The following is an 18,933-nucleotide window of genomic DNA, read 5'->3' on the forward strand; positions in this document are numbered from 1 at the left end:
TGCATGAAAATGCATGAGAACTGCCTCACAGTGTTAGGCAGATGAGTAAAAGTGTCTTCGTGTGTTGTCCTACCTGACAAGGTCAATAACCCTCTCCCTGGCTGCGGTACTGACTGGCTCATCATTAATCATGATGATCTCGTCCCCTGGGATCAGCTTGCTTTCTGACGGACCCCCTGTTCACACACACAAACAATAATACAAATCAGGCATCATTTTTTTTGGTGTCATGACCAATGAGCGCTTGCTCATTGAGTCTTGATTACATTTTTGAATCATTTATGTAAGCTAACCCGGCCATGGATTTGTCGTTCCTACTTTTATGGAATATTTGCCGTCCTCCGGGGCTAAAGTGTTGATAATTGGATGAGTCACTGTTATAGTAAAAGCTGAGTCACTTTTTACCTGGTGTGACCGAGCGGACCACCACAGGTTTCTCACTGCCTGCCACAAAGCCAAAGCCAAGCACCGGGTCTCGTCTCATCTCCACCTTCCGGGATGCTGGTGGCACAAACTTGTCTCCATCTAGGCGAACCTCTTCAAGGGAGATGCTTTGGCTGAATTGGCTGTGAAAATGAGAGGAGTCTTGGCATTATGTTAAATTACTTTGACTGTGAACTAGTTATTTTGTTCAAATATTGATAATTCAAACTTCAAAGATGAAGTCAATCACGTAATTTTCTTTACAAAAATATGTTGTATGCACGTCAACTAGTCTAAACACAGCATTCTGAATAATATTGAGTTTGTGGAATACAAATTAAGCAACAAAATCCTTCTGTTTTTATCCATCCCAGCGGGCGGCCATTTTGCTACGTGCTGTCCGCTGAAAAGGACATCACAGTTGCTCAGGGCTCAGATAACAACCATGGCCCAGCTTGTCAACAACACATGACCAAACTCAGAAAACAGGTGACCTGTGATTGGTCAGTACCTGAGCAACTGTGATGTCATTGACATTTTCAGTCAACAGCAAATGGCCGCCCCCTGATATGGGTAAAAATTAGAGGATTTTAATTCATATTCCACAAATGCAATAATAATGAGAATACCATGTTTAGACTAATGAAGCTGCACGTATTATTAGAAAAATCTTTGGGTTATATTTGGAATTAAAGTACATACTTTGTAATGGGTTGGTAAAAACCGAGGGGCTGCTTGTTCAATGACAATTTCAGCATTTGTAACTAAACGCAAATTATTTTGTATTTTCCAACCGTAACCTTCCGAAGAGTTTTTTCAGCACAGAATCACAAGCAGAATCTTGCCAGCAATGTTGGTTAATTAAAGCCTTGGACCATGCAGACAGTGTGTAATTCGCATTTATTCTTGACACATGTGCTATTCAACAATAATTGCTAACAATTAAGTGGTCACGAAACAAAGACAGCAAAATCTGTCAGTTGCCAAAAACAAGAAAGAAGGGGAAAAGTGCAGCACAATGCTCCAGTGGAGTGACTTGTCAATTTCTGGATAAGAAAAATATTTCATTCTTACTTATGCACGTCTTGATAAAATAGTTTCAGAGGAGCGTTTCAAGTAAGCACTCTCCGTCTGTATGGTGCTCTGAGTATATTGATATCAAAGTCAAAGATTCAGAACGGTATTTTTTTGTTTATAATTTTAAAAAATTCTACAATTGTTCACTATTTAATCTCCATTGAAGGGGGGTGGGGGGGGGTGCTTTGTGTTTTATGTAATGCTGGGTGGTCAAATATAGCATTCTGGTATTATGCAACTTGGAAATGTATGTATTATCTTCCATTAGCACACTGTTTTAGACAACTATTATTTGGGCTGGAACATGCGTTATGGGGGCCTCTTGAAATAGCTTTTATTCCATTGTGATTATTATTCATAGGCTAAATAAATATTACTAATTTTAGGTCTTTTTCAAACAAAAAAATGTGCCAAATTTGGGGTGGAAGGCGATCTCCAAGTGCCTACTTTACAGTGGCCATCTTATACTTTGTGTGCGCTGATGTCTGCCATTTGGTTCGATGGGGTCACTTTAAAGTCATTTTGTCCAATTCCTTGCCTTCAACAACTAACTTATCCTTGACATTTTGTCCAATTGTGACCAAATTTGAACCATGTACTCAACAGGTGGGTTGTGCTATTTGAATGATCCGCCACAAAACTCAGATGCACCAGGTCAGAGCTCGATCAGTCACCTCTGTACACTGTATGTCATGAAGGCCCCCCCATCCTGAAATGATGATGATGATGCAATAACTCCACTCTTGATGCTCTGATTAACTCCCAACTCTATTCATCAAGTCCATCTGGCGCACCTTTTAATTCACACCTGTCACTGATGGGCATGGGACAGTGAGGGCCTTTTCTTGCTTGCATTTATTTTTTTTTAAATATTGTTCAATCTTGTTATATTTTGCTGGCCATATACACATATTATTCATTGTTCTTTTTAACCTTTCAAATGAGGAACTCACCAGATTGTCAAAACCATATGGACCTGTACTCTCTCTTCGTCATTGTCGGCCACCTGCTTAACATGGCTTCTTTCCCATTGTGCAGACAGCCATGTATTATATGACGGCCCCTAATTATGCACATTAGCAGCTAGCATAGCTTCACAATGATTTTTAGTAAGGCACATAGAGAAAGATGCACAGACAACATTTGCAGTTGTTTTTTGTTTTTGCATTTGGATTTCATTTTGTTTAATGGACTGTGCCCCAAAACCAGACAACCGCGGCAGCATGCCGACAACAGTTGTTCCACAGGAACAATTTACTTTATTTTGGAAAGGACAGAGCAGTGTTTATCTTCTTTCTCTGCTCACACCTGCTTCTTAATTTTTCACTTCAACAATGACTCATGTTCCTTTGCTATTTGTTTGAAAACGAAATTTGTCAACATTTAAGAACAAAATGCTTTTGCCAGAATCTTTAATGTATTCAGTATGGGTAGACTTCCATGGTCTCCTCCACCATCATGCAAGTCTCCTTTTTTAATCCTTTAGGCCCTAAATTTTAGGGACACTGGTACTGCTTATGTGTGGCAATGCAAAAGTACCAAACAAGTCTGTGACATTTTGCATCACTGTCCATTTACACACACATTTCAAATGCAGCTAATCTGTGACTCTTTAAAGGGGAAGTCAAGTCGTTGTATGCACCCCCACTAGTCTAATTAAGGTAGTCTGATTAATATTGCATTTGTTGAATATTTCATATTGTATCCATCTCAGGAGGTGGCCATTTTACCTTGTAGCTACTGCCTACCACTTCCTGTCAACTTAAAGTGACATCACAGTGCCTAAGGGCTCAGCTTGCGAACGTCACATGACCAAAGTCATACAGGTGAGCCGTGACGGTCGCAACCTCATCCCTTAGGCACTGTGATGTCATTTTCAGTTGCCGTCAACAGCATGTGGCAAAATGTCCGCCCCCTGAGATGGATAAAAACGGGTGGGTTTAAGAACATTTTTAGGTTGACTTCCTATTTAAGAACAACAGATTTTTTTTCTGAAGTGGGCTGTTCTGTGACACTCACATTTTTGCATGCTATCATATAGTTTGTTAGCTTTGTCATGCTAGCAAAAAAAATTGGGACTGAATCAACAGTGCCTCTGTTGGTTGCACCCAAGTTGTACACTCCATTAAGCCTCAATTGCTTCAAAATAACGAGTTCCATATACAACTCTCTGAATTAATTCTCAATTAATCTAATATACTATTTCCTTACTAGTGCTTCTTCTAATACTTTTACTGCTATACTATACTAATATCTATTTTTCTTTTTTCTTCTGTTTTAGAAATGTATGCAACCCCACACACTCGCTCCACCCTGCGCTCTCGATATTTTTCATCCTGGAGTTCTGCACCCCCATTCAACCTTAAAGCTGGCTTCACCCCCACAACACTTCTTAAACAGGTAGCGAGATGGGTAGAGAGGTAATAGAGGAAGTGGAGAGGGAGAGGCACGTGATGCAGTTAAAGCGTGCGTTGCATCTCTGAAACCACTATCATTTTCCAGTTACTACAATTTTGTTATTTTATATTTTCTTTACCTCAACATTTTGTATCCCTTTAACTTTGTCTCCTTGGCATCACCCAGATAGTTGGAAAGTGCAGTGCAATAATGCGTTTGCAACAGTACCATTTTGCGTAAGACACCCACTTCATCTGCAATATAAAGATCTTAGAAAAACCTTTGCTATTAGCTATGCCTCAAAACAGGCTACTGGACATTTTAAGCGTATTTTGGAGGAGGAGAATTACAGTTCTTCTCCGTGCCTCATTACTGTTGCAAACCTGCTTTGACACGACTCAATGGCAAAGGGTGAGGATAGAGTGGATTGTATTTTTAAGAATATGTCATCGATGCGCTCGTTTTATTGCCATTCTTTCATTTAAAAACCACAGTACTGACTCGATATGCACTTTCTCATTGAGACGTGACATCCTTGCATTCATTACATTCAGCAGTACTTAATCAAGAAGTCTTTGTCCAATCGTTTTCCTGAGGATGTTCAACACTATTCCTGAATCACTCCCTGGACTGCATCACATCCTTTTAATACTGTGTGTCGTACTGTTAATATTAAATAGCCACTGGTTTATTTATGTGCCCGCTGTCACGCAGACACGTTCCTTTAAGGAATGCTCCCGACTCGCATTGTGCCCCGGCGGCCTCGTCACGCTCAGATGGCCGGTGACAGACACACAAGCGGACATTTGGTTATTCATGAGTCTCTCACAAATTTTGACGACCCAGGTCTGATGCCAAAACAGCCTCCGTGAATCTGCCTCATGCAAGATGCACTCTCTGACTGCATCCAGCACTCTCGCTTCTTATATAACACCTCTCCACATCACGCACGCCGGGGCTACAACCCTTGTGTGACGAGGCTTCACCTCCTCTATGGTGCATCACGTAAATACACAAAAGCAGAGAGGCGAATGGAAGATCAACGCATTGACGAGAAATGTACGATTCACACAATAAAATCAGTTGATCTGTTAAGAAAATCGAAAGAAGTATGCAATACAGTATGTCGTCACAAGTCCAATCTATAGAAGAACACTTTAACATTTGTAAAGGACATCCACAACACAGTTACCTTTATGTGTCAGTTAATTAAGCTGGAATCCTCTGATGAACGAGCCAAGTAGCAGTGCAAAAGCAAATTCCCACACAGGTGAATTTATTTAAAAAAAATTTTTTAAATAAAAAGTCCTCTTCTGCATATGGGAGACTGCGTGCAGAGAGTGTGGTGGGTGTGCGAGAGGGAGAGTGTGGTGTGCAGGGCATGGAGAAAAAGAAAGAAAGAGAGGGAGTGCACAGCAGGGTAAGGAAAAGCGAATCAGTATTCCGAATGCACAGATGGAGATGCCGTGGAGGCAGTGACGCTGCTGAAATAATCATAGCTTTTGCCAAGTGGTCTGAAACATCTGGGGGTTGGTCGGAGCTCCTTTAAAACACTCACTTGATGTAGCAGTCACGCCCCTCTCTATTGGTGCCCGTGTCCCAGCCATTGGGGGGTCCCTGCGAGGTACTCCACGTCCCCGAAGGGGGCGGCCAGCCTGACGACTTGGTCCTGTGGCTGCGGATGATAGAAGGAGAGAGGGCTCAAGTAGCGTTTGGGAAAAAACGAGAGACGTGGCCTATAGGCGGAATTTTAACTCGGACCCAGAGGCTTACGTAGACAAGGTTTGATTTTGAATGGTTTTCCTTTGAGACTTTCAGACATGACATTTCTTATCTATCCATCCGTAATTTTTTTATTATTCTTATCCTGTTAAGCGCACTCTGTATCCTATCCCAGGCGATTTAAGGAGAAAAGTAGGTTGGACTGGATCATCAGTCAGTCAGAGGGCTGGCATGCACAAAATGACATTCTTTTTTACATAAGACCAATGTCTTGGAGTCTGGAAAGCAGTGACGTGCGGATCACTGCTGGAATAGCAATATCTCCGTTACCAGATCATCAAACTATCAATACTTTTTGATATTTCAGTCATTTGAGATAATAATGCGCAATGATAATAAAACATTAGAAAGTATCTCTCGTGAGACGTGTCTAAATGATACAAGGTTGTCGGGAACTAGTTTCCATCCCGCCTCGGGAGATGCGTGATGTGTATGCACAGCAGCATGCCACACGCTCCATCCTTACTCAGTCAGTCTGACTCCATGCAATGTCATTATGGCAGAGTGTGAACGACGGCGTGTTTGGAGCTAGTTCAGCTCCGCAAGCAGCCAAGATGCAGCTGTTTGTGCAAAAAAAACAGTAAGGATTTATGGAATCAACAACAAACCTTTTGAAACACCTCAGGTTAAATCACAACACGGAATATGAGACACAAGGAGAGCACAGTGTCAGGTGCTGCCTCTGAGGCAAGGACAGACGTCTCTGGCACTAAAAGAAGGCAGGGGGAGAAAATGGAGCTTTAACGGGTGCTGAGCATTGTTACTGTTTAAGTTGTTCGAATGAATAAAATATGGCAACAAATGAAATATGGAGAAAGATAGTGAACATGAAGTAAGTAATTACATACATGCTTCAACAAATAGCTGCACAAGTTTAACTTGGTGTAATAATAAAGATTGAGATTTATTTAGTTAAGGTTTCCGAAACAAATGAACATTTAAAGTGCATTGTAGATATAGAGCAATATTGCAATAAAAAAAAAAGCCATGATGAACTCAAAATATTTAGTAGAAAAAAAATATTTAAAAAATATTGTATGTATAAATTATATCTATTATTATCTATCATTGGTCTAATTTGCTTTAAATTGTAAATGAATGGTTGCAAATTATTGTGGCATTTATATTTAATGGCAAGTTCAATTTGAGTCAAAAACTGAAAGGTTCTCCACTACCTTAACTTCCGATTTAAAATGAATGAATAAATAAACAAACAAATAAATAATGATGAAGGTGATGATGATGATACCAATAATAATAATAATGTTAATAAACATACAGGAATTCTCATATTCTTTATGGAACTATGATTTACAATACACAACCCTTTTTAGATTTACCTGACACATTAGGCGTATTTGTGCAAGCTATTGTATCGAATCAGTATGAAATGTACTCTGTATTAGATCAGAAAGGTGGCATTGGACATCTCGGTTAAAAATGCACGTTTTTAAGAGCAACACCATTTCCATTTGAAAATATAGTCTGTGATGATGGGGGAAATGTTAAGGATATGCATATGATAATATGTCACAGCCAAAACAACGATGGCAGCCCTCAGTTAGCTGCAAGCCTAGATAGAAAACTTATAATAGAGAACTTTGCTATGATTATCTCTTGGATGTTTTTAATTAGATTCATTCATTAGCTAAACCCCAAAAATATTCACCTTAAACAGGCCCCAAAATATGATGTGATTTGATATGCTTAAAATACTTGGACTAGGAGACGATTGCGTGTCCTTCCATGTCGCCAGAAGCACAAGTTGAAATGAGCTCAAAGGTGTACTATTTTTACATCTTTCAGCCAGTTGGCAACATGGACATGCGAACAAAAAACAACAACAAACAATAGTCTGCATCGAGATATCTCAATTATAATGGCAATAAATGAGTGGTGGATTTTGGCGGGTGATGAAAGGCTCAAGTGAGAAGCGATTCCAGCGTGATGAACTGGACAATGTTGAGTACAAAAATACAAATCAAATTAATTACATAAGCATGCCTCTTGTTCTTATGGCAGGCATGAAATTGGCTTTTATTTCTCGAAAGTCAGCACATTCTGGAAGGCCAATTCTCCACTAAAGAACTTTTAATCAGATGCACTGAAAAGCACATGCAAAAACTCAAATGGATTCGGTAAAGTTTATCAGAGAATAAAAACTCAGTCTCTGAAGGGCAGTGGCTGTCTCAAGTGGCGATTCATGAGCAACAGGCCACAGGGTCTCGACACGTCATGCCACCTGGGCCCATAATGTCCTTGGTGACGAGTTGCGGATAAAAAAAAAGAAAGCACTTACAGTAAAACTTTTTTTCATGTGTCTTAATGAGGAGAAATATTTAAGACCTTGGATGAATAAATGTTCTGGAAATTCAATTAGGACAACTGTGTTTGAGTGCACAATGACTGGCTAGCTTCATGAAAAACATGTTTTTTTCCCAGTTGTCATACATATTCACGAGAACTGTTGAATTTGTTGGGGGTTTGCCGTAATCTTGTTTTGATCTTGATTTGGTCTTGGCCAACCTTGGTCTAGTACAGGGGTAGGCAAGTTCGGTCCTAGAGATCCACAGTCCTGCATGTTTTTGATGTCTCAGCTGAGGGGCGCCCGCAAAACGTAATTATGAGCTGATGATTTGAAACACCTGGGTTGCAGGCAGGTCTTGGCTTGGTCTCATTCCCTCAAAGTCTTGTCCCTGACTTGATTTTACATTGGCCTTAGTCAGCTCTTTACTTGGTCTCACATAGTCTCAGCCTCAGTATTGAATTGTTGCTCTCTCCTCAAAAATCTTGGTCTCACATTGGCTCATTCTTGGTCTTGATTTGGTCTTGACCAACCTTGGTCTGGTTCTTGACTGTTTTATGTCCTCAAATAAATGTTTCTGACTTTTTATCATATGTATTGATTGTCTCAGCCTTGGTCTTTAATTAATTATATCCCTCACGAGATTTGTCTTGACTCTGTCTCATTCTCATCTTTTCAAAGATTCAATCTCACATAGACTCGGTCTTAGTTTTGATTTTGTCTCGTCCCCTCAAAATGTCTTTTGAAATTGTACACCCCACTAAATTTGGCATTTTGTGACTGCTTCCTACTACCTCACACAAGTTGGCAAAACAATTAATACCGGTAATTGAATCATTTCTTTCTTGGTGTCTTCCGCGCGTCTTTGTATCCGCACACGGCTTTCGCTACGAAAGCAGTGGCAGTAAGTTATGTCACTTCAAAAGCTTGTCTTCCGTGTAACAGGGCTCTTCGCATCTATTATTCAACGCCTCCCCGTCTCTCCCTCTAAATGCTTCCCTAGTTATTGTAGCAACCATAATAAGTGCATAATGTGTGCAGTGCTCTCGCGTCTGCATGGGTGGGTATGTCAATGCGGCCTGTGTCCGCTAGCATGCCCCAGTCGCATGTGCGCACGTGCCGGCGCCATGAGATGTGAATAATATCTCATCAGCACCACAGCAGTGTTTAGCCACAAAATACATGAAGGCCGATGAGAGATAGCGTTTTTGCCTCGGCGCACGCTATTCTACGAGTTCATGTGAGGCAACGTGGTTGCTTTCCCAAAGCAACAGTGTGCTTGCTTGCGGTGTATGTGAGTTTCCAGATGCATGGATTTATTTGACACACAGCACATTTGCTGGGAGAAGGCCTCGGTGGTGTATATTTAGAACAACATTTCCTGCAGCTCAAATGATAAGCGTGGACACGAGAGCAAGCTTTTCGAGTGCCAAAATTTTTATCTTTCATATTTGCTCATTTTATGAGAAGAAAAATATTTGAAATCTGTCAAAAAATAATAGTACTTTTTCAATAGGTTTTCAGGATTGTGGCTACATTTTGAAAGAGTAGAAAATATCCTGAAACCTGCTATGTGTTAATAAGGAATTAAACATTTCTAATCTGCTTATCTTATTTCCTTGATTTAGTTGTATTTGTAAATGATACGTAAATCAGTGCATTAACTAACAAAACAAAACACATGCCGGGGTGGCACGTGCTCAAATGTGATTGAACCCCGCAGGCGCCGCACGTCTTGCAGTGCAGTCTGCCAGCATGTTTATCAATCAGACACCTACTAATTGTTTTGCCCCTCCTGCAAAGTAGCTGGCGCTATTGACCACAAAATGTTGAAATCCACCTCACTAAGAGTCTGGAGAAGAAGAATCTCCCGAGTCCAATCAAGATGACATGTTTTTGGCAATGTCATGTTGGTTTCCCCGTGAGACGTAAGTGACTGTTTAAAATAACTTTTACAGTATGTTCAGATAGATTGTTTTGGCGGAACATCAATAAGTTAATATTGTTTTGCACAAGTTAAATATAAATGCATGAGCTGAATGACAGAGACGTGAAACAGGAAACAGAACTACGGAGCAGCCTTCCCAAATTAAAACCATAGATTTCAAAATAAGATACTTAAACATCACACACAAAACAGCTTGAGGAATACTTAACACTTAGTATATATATGCCCTAACGTTTTTAGTCTGGAATTGGGGGATTTAATAACTTTAACAACATTATGTGGCTGTAACTAAAGTAGTAATACGAGGAACACATTCATTTTTTTTCATAGGTTGAGTGGAAAACGAAATAAGGGGACAAAATGTGACTTGTTCCTTAAATGAATTAAACTAAACAAGTGTATGTGTTAAAATTTCATTCATGTTAAACGCTGATGTTAATTATTTCATAGACTTTGAATGTTTTTGCACATTGTTAATAAACAGCACTTTGTGTGCAAAAATCTCCTGCATGCTCAATATGTAATTAAATATATTTCAACATTTACAGAATCCAATTGAAATTAATTTATTATGAAACAGATTATTTGGCATAATCTTTGGATACCCTGAAGCATCTTATTTGCAGATTTCAAATAGTATAACAATAAATAAAATATTTTTATTTTTAAAGATACTTATTTATTTATTTATTTTAGCCGACCAATGGCCATGAATGTTGATCATTTATTGAAAGTTAACTATTATTTAAAAAAAGAAAAGAAAAATCCTGGAGTTTTGCGACCCCATTCGAGGCATTACAGCTAACACAAACAACCAGTCGATAGAGCACTTACAGTTTCAGATGATTTGCCCTCCAGATTTTTCCTCCAATTGACAAAGTGTCTCTTTAAATCCATTTTTTGTTCGCATTAGCTCAAGCGCCAGGATCCCATGATCTTTGACTTCTTGTTTTCTTTTCCAGAGCACTATGCCGTTGAGTTGCAGGACTCGGTTTGCAGAGTCACTAAATAGGGTTCACCCTCCGCTGGACGGTGAAAATGATCTTCCTCCCGTTCACATGAATAAATGATGGCTGCATGGTCGCATCGGACTAGTAGTCGAGAGACATGTGGGTAAACCATGCTGCACAATTCATGAACAGGTTACCCAAGAGTCACAGTGTGGACAATTGAGAAATGTGTGTGCCTCAAGGATGTTTTTTATGTCAAATTAACAGTGAGCTTTTTCAAATACTTGTTTTTGTTTGCATCTTACATTACAACCCCAAAAGAATCCTTATAAAAGCTGAGCCACGATGAATAAAAATGACTTCTTCCTCAATGTGAAGGTTAAAGGAAGCAGTTGCGCTCATGAGAGCTCTTTAAAATGTGAAAGTCAGATCACAATCAAATCCAGTCGATTAAAGCTTGAACTTACCAACCACATCTTAATGTCTCCAAAGTTATCAGTAAGTACAATTCAGAGGGAATTACTTTGAGTTATGCTTTGTGGGAGACGGGAACGGATCACTTTTCAGCCCTTCATAAAATGTGCATGACCAACGTGATCCTTGCTTTATCACTGTAGTTCACTTTCGCTTTCATCTCTTTTGAATAGCATGAAGACTTGGAGTGTGTTATGAAACGCTGTAATCCTGTTCATGTGCACGGCGACGATGCATTATAGAAACGCCACACGCCGAGAGAAGCGCGCCCCAACACACACACGCTCAGACTACTTAATAATAATTCACATTGATTATGCCCATTAGGTGTATGTATATGCAATCAAACCATGCAAACTCCTGCAAGCATTTTCCCCCAGTTTTGTTTTTCTTTTTTGTGAAATCATTAGTGAAGTGTAACTTTTCGACTACCTTTTGCACTTAATTTTTTTTTCTCTTCCTGATATTTATGTGCTGTGTCAGAAGGCTCAACTCTTTTCCTTCGGCTCATGTGGCTTTCCCAGCATGCACCGCATCAAGCCAGAGCCATATTAATCTCTCTAGTCTTTGTTTTAGAGGTGCCACCATCAATCAAACACCACATTACTCCTGTCATTTATATCACAGGTTTGGCGGCGTGGAAGCTACACTATATGCAAGTCGAAGGCCATAAAATGTAGGGGAATATATTTTTGGAAAATCTAATTATTTACAGCTTTTGTTGTTTTGTTGTTGTTTTTATTTATTTATATTTGTTTATAATTTGTATTTATTTTTACTACAAAATACTTACCATGTTGTATTTTTTTTAATCTATCACACAAGAAAGACATTAAAAAAACTAATACTAAAGCTAATAAAAACTTCTTTTTTATTAAACCAATAAAAACTATAATAACAAATCCACTAATTAATTAGAACGTATTTAACTCAAAAAACTAAACTCAAAACAAAATAAAAACTTGCCATGTGAGGTACAGACCAAAACGCAGACAGGACACGGAAGATGGGAAACAGAGAGTCTTAATATACAAAAGTAAAATGTAACCACAGGGAGCATGGCTGGACTAAGCAGGGCTAAGAGACCTTGACATACTGACAAAAGTGTCATTCAATAAACCTTGTGAGGACAATGCACAATTCTATATGACAGAATAAAGGCCTATATGACTAGACAAACTAAGCGTGACTAATTGCATAACTGTGACAACATTTGTCACATTATTATCATCAACATAAGGAACATCGTAACTGCATAAAACCTGCCAAACTATGAGTGGCTACTACGGCTAAAACATCATCATCTCATTATCATCATAAGGGATATAGTAACTGCATAAACATAATGCATCCATAACACGATGACCCCTAGACCAACCCTCCGCCATGCCCCACTGGCAACACAAGCAATAGATTTTAACCATCTTAAGTTCGACCATTATGTGCCTTACAATGATGTTATGATAGACAAAAGCAAAAAAAGGCCGAATTGGATTACAGCGTCATCCACAATGCAATTTATCGTTTTTAGCATTTATACATTTGCACATTTTGGTATTTTAAAATAATTTTGTCCTCGTTTTACACAATATCTCACGAGGCAGCATATCTTGCAAAACTTACTCGACTTCAGTTCAACATTTTTTTTTTTTTTTGCATTTTAGGTTGAGTGAAAAATTGCTAATAGGTGTGAATTTGAGCATGAATAAAAAAAAATGGTGTCAGTCCAAGCTGTACAAAGTCAGCTGGGATGGACTTCAACTTCCTCCCATGATAAGTCCCCTTTCGAAAATCCATGGCTAGCTTTTCACCAAATGGACTGCCTACGTACTTACTGAACACATCCTCCCCATGCAGCTCTTATCATCGCATGTGCGGCATGAGTGACATGAAAAGATGCCGTTCTCGACCTCTAATGCGATTCTGTTTGGTTGTGAAAGCTGCGGAAAGACGACAGATGAGAGGAGCGCCTCCCGCGATGAGGGCCGTGGAGAAGTGGCTCAGACAGAAAGGAACCTCGCCGATTAAAGGCTTTATTCCTCTATGACTCCTTTTTAGTTTTAGAGAGCAAACATATATTCTTCTTTCCCTCCCCCCCACATAATACAATGCTTATTTGTTGTTCCTCCCACTACCTTGTAGCTAATTCCCCCCCGGTCAGGGTGAGAGCGTGTTAGCAGCAGCTTCATTGTGCTCTTATATATAGCGCAGTGCAACCAGGGGATTCATTGCTATTGACTGTGTTAAATGTTTGGCTAGAGCTGAAGAGGAGGCCTTAAACCTGCACTCCTCGCCATGTCCAGCAGGAGGCGACCACACTGGTTGGATTCCTTATTCACTTCAAGGATTCAAAGCAGCAACCTGTCAATCAGTGATCTTCTCCGTGTCTGCCCCAATCCGACAATCACTTCATTTGAATATCTCTACGAGAGTCGAGGCTACAAAACGTTACTACTTTTGGTCAAGAAGTGTCCACAAATGACCATCTCTTAGGGGCAGTCTATAGAGATGGGTCACAATAACCCGTGTCATAGCAACAACCTAAGTTCATACACACGCTCAATGGCATTCTTATTAAATCGTGTTCCTGCTCAATAACGTGCACGTCAATGTTTCTCTACTTTACCAGATGAATACTGTTTGTCTTTTATTAGCACTGCTATTGTTGCCACGGGCAACCTGGGTATCCCTCAGTAGCTCAATATATATAGAAAGAGGTTGTGTGTGTGTGTGTGTGCGTGTGTGTTTTGTTAGCTAATCTCCTGTGGGTAGGAATAATACTGCATCAGGGAAGCATCCCACCCACGATGAGCCCCGGATATTTAACTGTCAGTAAGTGAGCCTCCCAAATCCCGCTGCCTCACTTGGAGTCAGCAGAGAGAAGAAATTAATAAACTACACTAGGTCATACTGATTAATAAAACACTCAACATTATACTTACAAACAGACAATTATGTTACAGTATATAATGATGTGAATGTTTTACAATTTCCTAATGAGCTAAATTCTCATTGGAACAAATCCGATATTTAATTCATAAGAGATTTTCATTCATAATCTTCTTATTCAAGTATTTAAAAAAAAAAGATTAAAGCCATGCTTCCTGTAGCATAGCATGGATGAAAGGGGAAGAAAAAAAAATACAGAGTTGTTATTATCTCAGGGCATCAATGGTATTGTTCACACATAGACAGTAAAAAGCCCAGTTGAACTCCATTGCTAACCATAACAGCAGCACCTGTAGCAGCACATTAACAGTGTGTCAGATGAAAGATCTTGCCTTACTAAAATCTTTTATCATTATTATTGGGGCTGTTTTTCAGACCGATACCAGGAAGAGAACTCCTGAGTAGATGCACGATCCAAATACCACTAGTACACTCTAAAAAGAGAATTGTTGAAGCAATACAAGATTACAAATTGAATTGTTGACCAACTGAATAAAATCACTTCAATAAGTAACTCACGATTGAATTAAGTTCATCCAAAGGGAATATATTAAGTTTAATTAATTGAGTTAATATAATTTAATGCCGTATATTCACTTTGGATTACCTTTGGATTAACTTAATTCAAGTGAATATATTAAGTTTAATGAGCTCATAATAAATTAAACTTAATATTAGGGATCTCCTCAACCCCTCCCCTCTCCTATGATAGTGTCGCATGAAGATGCATCATGGCGACATGGCAGTTGCCAGTGTGGGCTTTCTTTACTGTGTCTCCCCAAAATGTTGCCCTCACAGTTTTTTGTGACTGTTTTGTTTTGGCAAACTCAAATTGAGTTACTGGTTGTCTTTGAAGCAGAGAAAATAAAATTCAATCAATATAAATCAATAAAATTCAGCTTTGTGGTGCTTTACACAATGTTTCAATGTATTTATACATGTTAGACTTATAGTATATTTGTATTTAAGTTAATTTTGCAAACAATTATCGGCTTACTTATCAGCATTTGCACTTTCTAAACCAATAAATGTTTATCGGTATTGTTTGAAAATAGCATTATTGGACATCCCTACTTAATATATTCACTTTGGATTCACTTTTTTTTTTTTTTTATTGGTCAACAATTCAATTTAAAATCTTAAATTGGTTCAACAATTCTCTTTTTAGAGTGTACTTAAACTCTAATACTCTAATAACCCCCCCCCCCCCCCCAGCCCCAAAAATAATGAAGAAAAAAAGACCTATGTATGCCAGAATATATTTCTTCCTTAAAACTGCATTAAATTAATGCCAATTTTCTAGGCTTTTAATTGCTAATATTTTGTTCCTGATCATAAAACGGCCACCAGAGTGTGCCTGATACTGGTATCGGCAGCCACCGAGAGTACGATACCTTGAAATAAGATACCGATACCTGGCATCGGAATTCGCTCATCCCTAATAATAGCACATATGTGGCAATTATGAATGCTACAATGTTACTTAAACCTGGAGTTTGCAATTAAAAAAATTTTTTTTAAACAGCCACTTAAAACACTCGCCATATCTCGAACGTCATGATCTGTGCAAAAAAATTGCCATCACAGACCCCATCTAATGCCTTTAATTTGATGTACAAGAAACCGAAACGTCAGAAAAGAATCAACCAACAAGGCACAACTTAAAGGCACACTTTATTATTGAACCATTTCAGTAGTAAAACGTTTATATTTTGTCATCGATAATGAATTTGATAACTTCATTATTTTTCACATACAATTAATTACCTTTAAAAACACATTTTGCCACTTGCTGTCGACCTGAGCCATGTGATGTCATCTTCAGTCGACGGCAAGTGGCAAAATGTCTTTCGTCCACGAAAAATAACGAGGTTATCAAATGAATATATTTTCTTGAAAAACAAAACAAAACTGAAATGATGTTGTATTATTATCCGACTACGGCAACATTTTTTTTCTTCTTCGTATCAAATCTTATACCATCGATGATCGCCCCCCCTCTCGTCCCAGCCCCAAGCCACGTCACTGCGTTTATCTTTTGTTTCTCCCTGTGATGTCACGGGTGCAGCAGTGCACCTCGCTGTGCTCTTCACTGGCTTTGCCGCTGAGCACTAAAGCACAGAACAGACTAAACGCTTGCCTAAGACCTCATCCATCAGCCAGCTGGCTCCCACTTCTGATCTCCTCCTCCTCCTCTGAGATTCGGCTCTCAACGACACAGCCTTTAGCCCTTGCGTAAGCTGACCAACATTTAGGCTAATCAATAAGAGTCCGCACCAGCGATTTACATTACATAAATATTGCGGGGAATGGATCACACGCACACATGTTGCAGAGAGCGGACACACGTGCACATGTTCTTAATGATGTGTCGAAATAGACTTGATTTATAACAGGTGATGTACACTACTCAGCATCTTTTTGGTTCAGAACCCCCCCCCAAAATAAAAAATGTAATCACCCACAGCATTTATCACAAAGGATCATTCAACAGGAAAACCAAACCGTTTTAGATGTAGATGTCCGTAATAAATGCAGACATTGCCCATTAAATGCTCCATCAAACCTGAGCTAAACAGCTTTCTGCTGACTTCAATTCCAGTTGGCGGCTAAAGGGGGGTTGGGGGTAAGAAAACCAAAACCCCCAAAAATGTCGCTGTTGCAGGTAAGGCTGCTGTGTGGCACTTATTAACGCTGACGGTCTGCAGTGACGTCGAGCGGTCCACTGGGAGACGCCTTGTAAACGCCACGCCACACAGGAGCATCACAGAAAGAAGCGGGCAAAAAACAGCACGCACTAGAAATGTACTTCTCAACCAGTTTTCTATACGCATTCACTGAAACATTGTTTACTGAAAAATAAAATGATTGTTGTCAAATTCAAGACATAAGTTTAGGGTTTACTGGTGAACTAAATGAACAGGGAGAGTTGCCTTTTCATCAAATCTGGTTCTCTTCACCTTGAATTCAGAAAGCATTGTGATCTTGTATTTCCCATCTCCATGTAGCTTAAAGAGATGTTCCTTTAGTTCTGCTCGATGGCTAGTTTGTGCTGCACTTGAAACTTGCAAATTATGCAGTTAGGATGCGGACTCCCATCACTCAACTCAACTTTATATTTATAAAACAACAACCGATGTTTCCTTAAGATGGAACCCAGGGGCAATGGACACAATGGAAACAGCAGAGGCCCCAGAATTGTACCCTGTGGAACACCATACGTTCCGTTACAGGTTACATGTGAATTCAAATTGCACATGTTCGTCCGACACCTTTAAAAAATTAAATTAAAAAATTAAAAACTTCTTTTTTTTTTGCTTGACATTTTTAGTATGAAGAAATTACAATAATACAGGAATCACAAGGTGTACCATCACTGCAGTCATTCATCAATGACTAATTCCCTGCAGCACAGATTGGCCAAGCAATGTAGTGTGATCACCTGCAGCCAATGGTGGCCAAGCGGGGACCTATCATCACATATTTATGTGTTCGGGTGTTGACTCATGACCTCTGCCGAACCTGCGAGACTGACTCACCAAACCCCCTAATGTTCAATCAAACCCAGGTTAAAAAACACTGCACCAGATGTATTGGGACAAGTGGTCATGATACCTTTCAACAACATTTTGAAATTGCTCGTGACATTCAAAGTATTTTGAAGACTGATTGGTATTCTCTGGTGGGGAATGCTTTGAAGTGTGGTTGCCACAATGTTACATTTCTACAGAATTTGAATTGATGTGATTTACATAAATCATTATTGTGTTTGGTAAGGATGCTCGATACCATTTTTTTTCCAGACCAGTACCAATACGGGTACTCAACTCTTGCTTCCAATAGCAATTTTTGTATTCTTCTAATTTCTAGTTCCTGATCATAAAACAGCCGCAAGAGGACGGCAATACATGTATCAGCCACCATCGTGGGTACGATACCTCATAAGGCCGGGTTTCGGCCCAAAAATTTATTGTATCGGTACTTGTCCATCCCTACTGTTTGGAATTATTATATCATCGGAATTATTATACTATTTAGTTGACTATTTTGACTAATCTCTGCAGTGGATTTTTGGCCTGTTTTCCTGATGCTGATCATGATATTTAAACATCACACATAAAATGTATAAAAAAAAAGTGCATGCAATCACAGTATGCTGCATCCAGTACTTGGTGCAATCATACAGTTCCATAATAAGAACTAAACCTTTGGAGCTAATTTACTTGAATTTGCGAATCACAATTGGTGCCGCCCACATCCTACACCGTGAACTCAAAACCCTCATAATTGATGTGATGAGGGCTCATTTGACTGCATTATTTATTTGATCTATTTAACCTTTATTCATCCAGGCATTTGATAACAGATTCTCATCTGTCGCCAAAGCAAACAGCAGAGTGAAACTAAGCAAGATATCAGCAATTCCAAACATATAGCTTTTTGCTTTAGACCAAAAGATTTGAACCCTGCTGTTTATTTTCGGGTACGCGTCCTTGGGAACTTTGATGTGGGCGAGCAGGTTGCATCCCGAACCACTAAATAGGCCAGGATACATACTTTTTGAGTTTGTTATTGCCTCATAAAGGTCCTTTTGATGAGTGAGTCAAGCAGATTCCTATAAGGCGAAC

At 39.3% G+C, this 18,933-nt stretch overlaps 1 protein-coding gene across 4 annotated transcripts in view; it reads right to left on the bottom strand.

Moving 5' to 3' along the window:
• LOC147164594 (FERM and PDZ domain-containing protein 4-like) overlaps positions 1-18,933 on the bottom strand; it is a 36,815-nt gene that overhangs the window by 9,610 nt on the left and 8,272 nt on the right. For 3 of the 4 annotated variants that reach the window (XM_086091754.1, XM_086091752.1, XM_086091753.1), the window contains exons 2-4: positions 5,456-5,572; positions 406-566; positions 74-176 (exon numbers count right to left, since the gene is read on the bottom strand). In XM_086091754.1, the coding sequence (XP_085947880.1) occupies positions 74-176; positions 406-566; positions 5,456-5,572 (381 nt within the window). Of the gene's footprint in view, positions 1-73; positions 177-405; positions 567-5,089; positions 5,377-5,455; positions 5,573-18,933 lie in introns of those variants that run through there. The other variant, XM_086091755.1, reaches the window with a different exon arrangement.

The sequence above is a fragment of the Leptonotus elevatus genome, chromosome 12 (genome assembly GCF_054856555.1).
Source record: "Leptonotus elevatus isolate MCC_2025b chromosome 12, RoL_Lele_1.0, whole genome shotgun sequence".
NCBI classification, from domain to species: domain Eukaryota; kingdom Metazoa; phylum Chordata; class Actinopteri; order Syngnathiformes; family Syngnathidae; genus Leptonotus; species Leptonotus elevatus.